Raw genomic sequence first — 9,503 nt, 5'->3', positions numbered from 1 at the left:
TCAAAACAACAAATATAGAAAACAAGTAGCCATAGTACCAAGAAGAGACCAGAAGAACAAAACTGAAACGTGTCTCCATTACTAAAACCCAAATCCTTTAGTAGTAGTACAAAGACACCCTCTTCCATGCCAAAGATCCTCTTTTCAATATTTAGTGTTCCTCCACTCTCAACAGCTCACGCAAATCTGGACATGTCTTCCACATTCATTCTTTAAAGTCAGTGGGTTTCTTTACTTCTTATCCTTCTCCCTTAAAGTCTCAATCTTTATCCTCAAAATGCTCTGTTTCTCGTTCAAATCAATGTTTTTTAGTTACACCATCTTCACGGGTTTCCTTCCTTTTCCTTCATTTAATCTTTTTTTTTACTCAATTTAACATTTTTATTTATGTCTAAAGATCTCGACTCTTTGTTGCAGGTTTATACTTTGATTGGTAGAGAAGACAGAGACTTGAAGTGATTAAAGTAACAAGAAGAGAGAGCAAGTCTTTCCTTGTTATGGTGGGGACGATGGCAAACAATGGAAGAATCCGGTCAGCTTCTCCGGTGACGAATGGGTCTAAAGATCTGACGCCGGACAGTGCTCCGGTGAGCACGGCGGGATCTGAATGTGGTCAGGTTGAGTTCACAAGAGAAGATGTTGAAGCTCTTCTTAATGAGCGAATCAAGTACAAGAGCAAGTTTAACTACAAGGTTCCAACTATTATTTTTCTTTGTTTGATAATATGACTGGATAAGAATATCAATTAATAGGGTTCTTGTTACCAAAGTCGAAGGTGCTAAGTTTTATATTTTAAATAGTTTTACTTTCTTTTATTGTTGTATCCGTTGTTTTTTTTTTTTTTTTGAAGATTTTGATTTGTTATAAGACAGTTTGTGGGGACCTTTAGATGGCAATAGCATTGAAGACTTTGTTTTTATGTGTTGATCCTTTTGGTGGTACAATCTCTTAAGGATTAAACTGACACTTTTGCTTATTGGCTTTTCTCATTGGACCTGATGGGTTTTTGAAGAAGATTTAGACAACTTGTGGGGACAAAAACAGTTTATGTCTGTTTGATAAGAGCATTAAAGACTTTTGTGTTTGACCTTTTTTTGATCTGAGTTGAATTGTGAATGTTCTTCTTGGTTTGGTGGTTGATTTTTTTGCAGGAGAGATGCGAGAACATGATGGAATATATAAAAAGACTTAGACTTTGCATTAGATGGTTTCAAGAACTGGAGTTGGACTACGCTTTTGAGCAAGAGAAGTTGAAGAACGCTTTAGTATTGAATGAGAAGCATTGTGCTGATATGGGTGCGTTTTTGCAAAACTAGAGTTTAGTTATTGAAGTTTAATAAGTTTTTGGGGGTTTATATTTTAGTGTAATTCGATGGCAGAGGCTAGCTTGAAAAACAAAGAAGAGGAGCTGAATATGATCATTGAGGAGCTGAGGAAGAATTTTGAATCTGCTCAAATTCAACTTGCCAAGGAACAAACAGAGAAGCTGGTAAGAAAAGCTGCTTGTTTTCTAGTCAAAAACACTTGTTGTCTGATGTTTGTAATTCCAAACATTCTGGTAATTAGGCTGCAAATGATTCTCTTGGAAAAGAGAAAGAAGCAAGACTTGCTGTTGAAAAGGCACAAGGTGGTCTCTCAGAAGAGCTTGGAAAAGCACAAGGAGAGCTTCAAACTGCTAATCAAAGAGTGAGGGAACTTAAAAAAAAAAGATCTGAAATGTTAAAAAATAATGTCACCTAATGACTTTTTTTTGTGGGGTTTGGTTCAGATACAATCAGTAAATGACATGTACAAACTGTTGCAAGAGTATAACTCAAGCTTGCAGCTGTACAACAGCAAGCTACAAGGTGATCTTGATGAAGCTCATGAAACTATAAAACGCGGCGAGAAAGAAAGGACAGAGATTGTTGAGAACATTGGCAACTTGAAGGGTCAATTCTCAGCATTGCAGGATCAGCTTGCTGCTTCTAAGGTGTTTTTCATACTCTAATGTTAGCAAATGTTAGGTTCTCATCAGAATATGACTGGTTTGTCTTTGTGTGTTTTAAGGCCTCTAAAGAGGATATCATGAAGCAGAAAGCTGAACTGGTAAACGAAATCGCGAGTCTCAAGGTGGAGCTACAGCAGGCTAAAGATGAACGTGATCACCATTTAACTGAGTTAAAAACCTTACAAACTGAAGCAAACAAGTACAATGACTTCAAAGACACCATCACTGAGCTTGAGGTTTCATATTTTCTTACCAAGATCTTCTGCAGATTGCTTTCTACTAAGATGTTAATTTTTTTGGTACATACAGACCACTTGTTGTTCCCAGAGTAACCAGATAAGGGAGTTGCAAGATCGACTAGTATCTTCTGATAGGAGACTTCAGGTTTCATCACATTCACATTAGTTTTTTCCCATGTTTTTGTTACCATTCTTGATTTGTTTATGGTTTGTTTAGATGTCTGATCTAACAACCTTTGAGAAAATGAACGAGTTTGAAGACCAGAAGCAAACCATTATCGATCTCAAAAGCCGTGTAGAAGAAGCAGAGCTTAAACTCGTTGAAGGAGAAAAGCTAAGGAAGAAGTTACACAATACTATTCTTGTAATGATCATCCTCTTTTAAGTAACCTCTGCCTCCCTTTTGTGTAAAGCTTTGCCTTGATCACTGTTTTATTTGTCTCTCATCATCTTTACAGGAACTGAAAGGGAACATACGTGTGTTCTGTAGAGTTAGACCTCTACTGCCAGGAGAGAACAACGGTGACGAGGGGAAGACCATTTCATACCCAGCATCTCTAGAACTACTTGGTCACGGTATTGACTTGATGCAAAATGCGCAAAAGCATTCGTTCACGTTTGATAAGGTGTTTCTGCCTAACACAACGCAAGAAGACGTTTTCATAGAGATCTCTCAGCTCGTTCAAAGTGCTCTCGATGGTTACAAGGTGTGCATTTTTGCGTATGGTCAAACCGGTTCGGGGAAGACTTACACGATGATGGGTAAGCCAGGGAACGTGGAGGAGAAAGGACTGATCCCAAGGTGTTTGGAGCAGATATTTGAGACGAGGCAGTCTCTTAGATCTCAAGGTTGGAAGTACGAATTGCAGGTAGGTAACTCTTTATCTGTTAAGTTAGCACTGAGTAAGATAACATCCTTGTGGTTATAACTTTGGTTTTCATGTGCATAGGTTTCTATGCTGGAGATATACAATGAAACGATCAGAGACCTCTTGTCGACAAACAAAGAAGCGGTGAGAACAGAGAATGGTGTTTCTCCGCAGAAACATGCTATTAAACATGATGCTCATGGGAACACGCATGTCGCTGAGCTTACTATCTTGGATGTTAAAAGCTCCAGAGAGGTTTCATTCCTCTTGGATCACGCTGCTCGTAACAGGTGAATAAGCTTAAAAGTAAAAACCCATTAACATATTGGTTATGGTTTTCTAAAAGTTGTTTTTATTTTCTTGTTTTAGGTCGGTGGGGAAGACTCAGATGAACGAGCAATCATCAAGAAGCCATTTCGTTTTCACACTAAGAATCTCCGGTGTCAACGAGGTATCTCTATTAACTAAACTAGTTCTTCTTATTCTTGTAGAGATTGGACTTATGTTTTTGTGTTCTTCTTGTTGTTACAGAGCACTGAGCAGCAAGTACAAGGGGTGTTGAACCTGATTGATCTTGCAGGGAGTGAGCGTTTGTCCAAGAGTGGATCAACCGGTGATAGACTTAAAGAAACTCAAGTAAGCTCTCTCTTTAATAAAAAAAAACAAGATTATGGTTTTTTTTTGTTTCTAGCAATTGTAGCTTAGAAAAACATTCTATTTTTTTTAAGGCAATCAACAAAAGCTTGTCGTCTCTTGGTGATGTAATTTTCGCCTTAGCAAAGAAAGATGACCATGTTCCATTCCGAAACTCGAAGCTGACTTATCTTCTCCAGGTACACTTAACTACTATACAAACATACACATGCATATATTATCAAAAAGATTATGTTTCTTCTGATCATGATGAAACTATGTTTTCATTTGTGTATTTTATTCAGCCTTGCTTAGGAGGTGACTCAAAGACGCTGATGTTTGTGAATATTGCACCTGAATCTTCTTCGACCGGTGAGTCTCTCTGCTCGCTTAGATTCGCAGCGAGAGTGAATGCTTGTGAGATTGGAACTCCGCGTAGGCAGACTAACATCATTAAACCATTGGATCGTTTGAGTCTTGGTTGAGAGAAAAAAAATAAAAGATTTGAAGTATTTTAATGTTTGTACTTTTAAAATATTGTCAAAACACTTTTGGATGAAGGATGAGCAGAGATGATTCTAACGTGAAACACACACAAAGACCTTTTGCTTGTAATCTGTATAGTTTGGTTTAGCATTTTATATACATGTTGTTTGGTTTAGCATGTGTTTGGATTCAAAAAAAATTTATGGGGTTCAAAATATCAATTTCTCTTTGTTATTGATCAATTAATTAACCTGGTGTAAAAGTCTAACGTTAGTGTTCAATCAAAAAATGAGCTAATAATTATGGTTGGTCTGATCTAGAACCTGTGAAACATTCAACTGTATACTCTTACTTTATATTACAATGTTTAACTGTTCACATTTTTGTCGGAACTTGGGATTTTTATTGGTTATGGCATTCACCAACTTTGGCACGGCACTCTTTATATGTACAAACAATTCTACTTGTAGTCGAGTGTTTACTTTTTGTTAATAAGGTTAATTTAGTCGGTGTTATTAATAGAGTCATTTCGGATTTGTACAGTACTGTGGTATTGGTGTGTGAATTTTGAGGAAGGGGAAAATTGATAGTGATAGGATCATACTCTATGATCTCAAAATTGATAGTTAACACTAGTATACTTTCCTGTTTCTAAAGAAACTTACCAAACTATTTTAAGTCATGCATGGAAATGTACTGTTTTTTTTTCTCTAATGACGTTGCGTGTGTCTATACCATTAACAAAGAAAAACATGATAGATCGCTTTTTACAGAAGAAAAAAACTTTTATATCAATAATTTAACATATCATACATTTCTAGTATTTCAATGCTCCACCGTCGTTTTTCTTATTTAATACACAAAAATAATAATTCATTGCACTAACCCAGATAAACCTTACCACGCAGGGATGAACATAATGCCAATATCCCAATTTCTGGAGTATTCATAATCTGATTTATTTTATTTGGATCATCAATCTTCCAATTTGTATCCATTCTGCAACTGTCCAGACATCCAAATATTCAGTCTCTGAATATCTGAAAATCTATATTTTGACTGGACAAGATAAATAAAATCAAAACTAACTTTATTAAAAATCCAAAAGTTAATATAATTTTATTAAAAATAAAGTGTTTCTTAATTCTTAAAAAATCTAATAATATATAGTCAATTAAATGAATGATAATACTGTAAATTTTACAAAAATATATTATATATATGCATATAATGGATTGGAATAGATTTTTTTAAAAAAATATTAGTTGCGATTAGTTCATTTTATAGATATTGCATATTATAACTTGTTTTGATTGTAAAATTTATGGATATTCGAATTTTTTGAAACAAACTAAAACAAATAACTAATCAAATCAGATTTTTATAACGAGAACATAAAGAATGAATGTTGCCTACAAAGTACATAGACTTTTCTCTATGATTTATATACTCAACTGCCCTTGAACCCCTATTAATGGATGAAAAATTTACATTCTAGGTCACTTTTCTACTTATAAATATCAGAGAAAGTCACTTTCTTCTACAAGAGCACTTTTTACTAAAGACTCGTTAGAAACCAGAGGAGAGAAGGTGTTCCACTTGACTCTCAATTACATTTCCTGTCTCTTCTCTCTTCTTTTTTTAACTAATCAATTGTTTGGGCAGGCTTCATTTACAGCCGTTGATCTTTAAATAACACGGACGGCTCAGATTAATTTATCCAGATCTGGATCTGGATAGATTATCCTAATTAAAATTCTTTTTTTAAGCTTCATCCCTGCGGCTCCATCGTAGTCGCCTGCTTCAATTTTATTTTCTGAATCTCAAAAAACCAAAAAAACTTTCCCATTGATCTATTAGTATTAGATATCTCCTCTCTCGTATTTCAGACATATCGGAAAAAAATAATGGTGAGAGAGAGCGCTTGACTTACAGAGAGCAAGGAAGAAGATGATTTGTGCTCAGTCCAAGATTGAGAACGAAGAAGCGTTACCACATACTCTATTTACGCCATGGCTCTCAAGAACACCAGATCTGCTCTAAACGTTGCGCTAATGGCAAATTCTAATCTCTTCTCACTCTTTTTCACTCAACGCCACTGCCGCAATCTGTAACACTCCCACAATTGTCATCGTCATGTCTTTTTCTTCTGCAGCTGCGATGATCCGAGATGCAAGAAACATAAGAAGAAAGGTTCAAAAGGGGATGATTTCTCTATTGGGGAGGGAGATTAAGAAACTGAGTGCTCAAGCTTGCAGATTTTGGTGTTTGGTGATTGTAAAGTTTCGAACTTGGCCTCTAAGTTAGTTTCTCTTTCATGTGATTGATGATACTACTAATGTTCATCACAAGTTTTGAATTTATCCTACCTGTAAAGTTTCGATCTTGACCTCTAAGATTTGATAGTGTTTTTATCAGTAATGTGGCTATTGATATCCAATGTACATGTGGATATTAAAATCCAATGTACATGTCGATATTGCAACATGTGAATATAAACTATATGTACATGTGAATAATGAGAGTTATGTGTACATGTGAATAATGAGAGTTATGTGTACATGTGGATAATAGACATAACACATTTAGTAAAACAAAACATAATCAGTGTTCCAAACTTGTGAATGAGAATCTGGCCTTTGATAATCAGTCTTGTCACGTATTGTACATGTGAAGAAAGTTACATAAGAATAGTAAACAAGTTTTTTGTGAAACATATTGCACATGTAGATATGTTGTGAAGTATTGTACGTGTGGATAATAAATATTACGTGTACACATGGACGCCATTGAAACCAAAATTAATCTCTGTTTCCGAGAGTCACCAAAAAGAAATAAGAAACATACTAACAATTTCAATTATCAAGCTGGAACTCAGTAAAAAACATGGGAATGTCATTTTGCTTCTATTACCTCACAAGTTGTTTGAAAGCCACCAAAAAGAAATCAGAAAATCATCATTGTCATCAATAAAATGCTAAAATTTCAGAATCATGTGTTTAAAGGGATCAACAATGAAGCAAGTTACAAAGTATAAGAAACGAGTTACAAGATTTTTTGTGAAACATTGTACATGTAGATGTGTTGTGGCGTAGTGTACATGCGAATAATTGTACATCTACAAAATAAATTTTAGGTGTACACATGTACATATAAAACATTGTACGCATGTACAACCTAGCAGAACACATATACACATAAACATGTACACAAATCACATCTCCTCACTGGCAACCTGGAAAGGTTTCCAAAGCACGACCCCAAAAGCTGTTCCATCTCGCCAATACCTTCAAACACATCCCTCACCAGAAAAAGGTACTCCAATTATGAATTACAGTTGTGGCGTTGGCTCGGGTATCGTTCATCAGGACTCTCCTCAGGGCTTGTCTCTTCTGTATAAGCCAAAATTTTTTTTTAAAAAAATAACCATCAGCAACAACAAATAGGAACAGAAAACCCAAAACATTCCGGGCTAAAAAAGACTCACCCACTACGTGTTCTTTTGCCGGCCGCCGACGAAACGTCGTCAAGTCCTCCGTGTCACCGGGGTTATGTTCCTCTGCATTGTTCCAAAATCAAACTATAAATTAGACTAGGCGAAATGTAAAAAGACAAACGGATTCATATTCTAACTAACAAAAGGAGACCTTAAACTATATGAAACCAAATCTACTTGTAAAACTACAGAACTTCTAGGATTAACAAAAAGAGACGTAAAACTATATGAAACCACACATATTGTGACATGAACATATAAAGGTACAAAAAAGTTCAAGTCTTTCTTCACATCAATCTTCCTCTCATATACGACTGAGAAAAGAAGCTTCTGTAACCGATTTCCAGTGAGGACAAACAAAATCTACCATCGGCAACAAAAAATAGGGTGCGGGGGAAACCAAAAACTTTCCGGTGATGGCTAAGTGAGACTCACCAACTACGTATTCTTTTCTCAGCCGCCGACGAAACCCCATCGAGTCCTCCGCGTCACCTGGGTTCTCTTCCTCTGCACTGTTCCAAAATCAAATCAACAAATTAGACTGTGCGAATGTAAAGAGAACAAAAATAAAACAAAAAACAAAACCCTAGTCTAAATCCAAAAGCGCGACAAGAGACACCGGCGGATGTCCGACTAACCTTTGCCAGCACGACGACCACTCCTCCTCATCCTGGTATCTCAGCGGAATTGAGGCAGCAAGTTGCGATCGGTGAAGAATCGAAGATGAATCGAAAATGGAACCGTCGTCCTCTGTAGCTGTGTTTCACGGTAAAAGAGGAGAGGAAACTGTGAAAATATCTCTGCATTTACAATATCTTAATATTAAAAGAAAAAAAATGAAACCAATTCTAATTTGAAATTCAAAATGTAACCAGCCCTAATTGCTCTCACGGACCAAAACGAGTCTAGTTGGGCTTTAGTTGTAAAAAAGTGTCTCAGTATAGAGAAGTGATCTATTGTGGTGCTTAAAGTCAATAAGTGACTTAAAGTGTAAATCTCTCTTAATGGATAAGGTAAACTAAGAAACATTTGGAGCACTAAAATGGCACAATTCATGCTTCCACTGTCCACGAAACTTGGTAACGGAATAAGTCAAACTCTATTATACAGAACACTCATATGATATTACATTTGATTCAGAATATTGAAAGTTTATCATAGATAAGATACTCAAGTTGATAGATAACGTCACTTCTGCATTCATTATTTAATCAAACTAAAAGCAGTTGGATTAGCCGGAGTATAGTTTTTTTTTTGTGATTCTTCAAATAATAGCAGTGGAAGCTTATAATAAGAAGAAGAGGATCATCTCCCCTGTAATTACTTTGTATATAATTAAATTTGTGTATGTACTATATATATAAGATATCAAGAGAAGAAGGACCATGAATATATAAAATATATATAAAATAACATGATCGAAATTTGCTAATAGGTTAAAATTATTAAGAGGATATACTCACGGTGTCTCGATGGATATCCCTGAGCAGTAGTTGATAAGTCTATTAATTTAGCTTTTTTTTGACTTAATTAATTTAGCTTTTCCAAAGAAAATAAGTTGACTTCTACGTGATATATTTATGCAAAATTTTGTTCGAACGCGTAAAGCTCACGATGCTATTATTCGTTGTTATACACCTATAGTTTAAGAAATAACTAGTTTTCTTATAATAAACAGAAGAGCTGCTATTATATTTTACCCCTCTATATAGAATTTTTCTTATATGAACCTGCGATGTCATGGGAATCTTATATTTACATTTTAAAAATTTTGACACTAACAAATATAT

General features: G+C 35.4%; 1 protein-coding gene and 1 long non-coding RNA gene across 3 annotated transcripts; one reads left to right on the top strand and one right to left on the bottom strand.

The window, feature by feature from the left end:
• LOC108823457 (kinesin-like protein KIN-14N) lies at nucleotides 1–4,392 on the top strand. 2 transcript variants are annotated; one of them, XM_018596679.2, is made up of 15 exons: nucleotides 1–329; nucleotides 418–692; nucleotides 1,152–1,296; nucleotides 1,380–1,489; nucleotides 1,567–1,686; nucleotides 1,769–1,972; nucleotides 2,050–2,226; nucleotides 2,300–2,374; nucleotides 2,447–2,593; nucleotides 2,688–3,098; nucleotides 3,180–3,388; nucleotides 3,468–3,549; nucleotides 3,630–3,734; nucleotides 3,827–3,931; nucleotides 4,037–4,392. In XM_018596679.2, the coding sequence occupies exons 2-15, from the start codon at nucleotides 498–500 to the stop codon at nucleotides 4,214–4,216; spliced, it is 2,265 nt and encodes a 754-aa protein (XP_018452181.1). In that variant the 5' UTR covers nucleotides 1–329; nucleotides 418–497; the 3' UTR covers nucleotides 4,217–4,392. The 2 variants fall into 2 exon arrangements, with proteins under 2 accessions (XP_018452181.1, XP_018452175.1); XM_018596673.2 differs by having other exon boundaries at nucleotides 2–217.
• A 3,051-nt stretch (nucleotides 4,393–7,443) lies between these two features.
• On the bottom strand, nucleotides 7,444–8,221 carry LOC130508464 (uncharacterized). The gene is made up of 3 exons (XR_008942908.1): nucleotides 8,149–8,221; nucleotides 7,705–7,776; nucleotides 7,444–7,609 (listed from the first exon to the last, which is right to left on the bottom strand). It is a non-coding gene; the product is annotated as an uncharacterized LOC130508464 (long non-coding RNA).
• Nucleotides 8,222–9,503: the final 1,282 nt, after the last annotated feature.

The sequence above is a fragment of the Raphanus sativus genome, chromosome 2 (genome assembly GCF_000801105.2).
Source record: "Raphanus sativus cultivar WK10039 chromosome 2, ASM80110v3, whole genome shotgun sequence".
NCBI lineage: Eukaryota > Viridiplantae > Streptophyta > Magnoliopsida > Brassicales > Brassicaceae > Raphanus > Raphanus sativus.
Note: the sequence above shows the minus strand (reverse complement) of the source record. Positions and strands in the feature narration are given on the sequence as shown.

Bases quoted from the DNA above. Each gene is read 5' to 3' on its own strand.
- LOC108823457 (XM_018596679.2), top strand. From the start codon at position 498: ATGGTGGGGACGATGGCAAACAATGGAAGAATCCGGTCAGCTTCTCCG. The intron at 1,297-1,379 runs GTGCGTTTTTGC...ATTCGATGGCAG, and splicing joins GAAGCATTGTGCTGATATGG to AGGCTAGCTTGAAAAACAAA. The intron at 3,389-3,467 runs GTGAATAAGCTT...TTCTTGTTTTAG, and splicing joins GATCACGCTGCTCGTAACAG to GTCGGTGGGGAAGACTCAGA.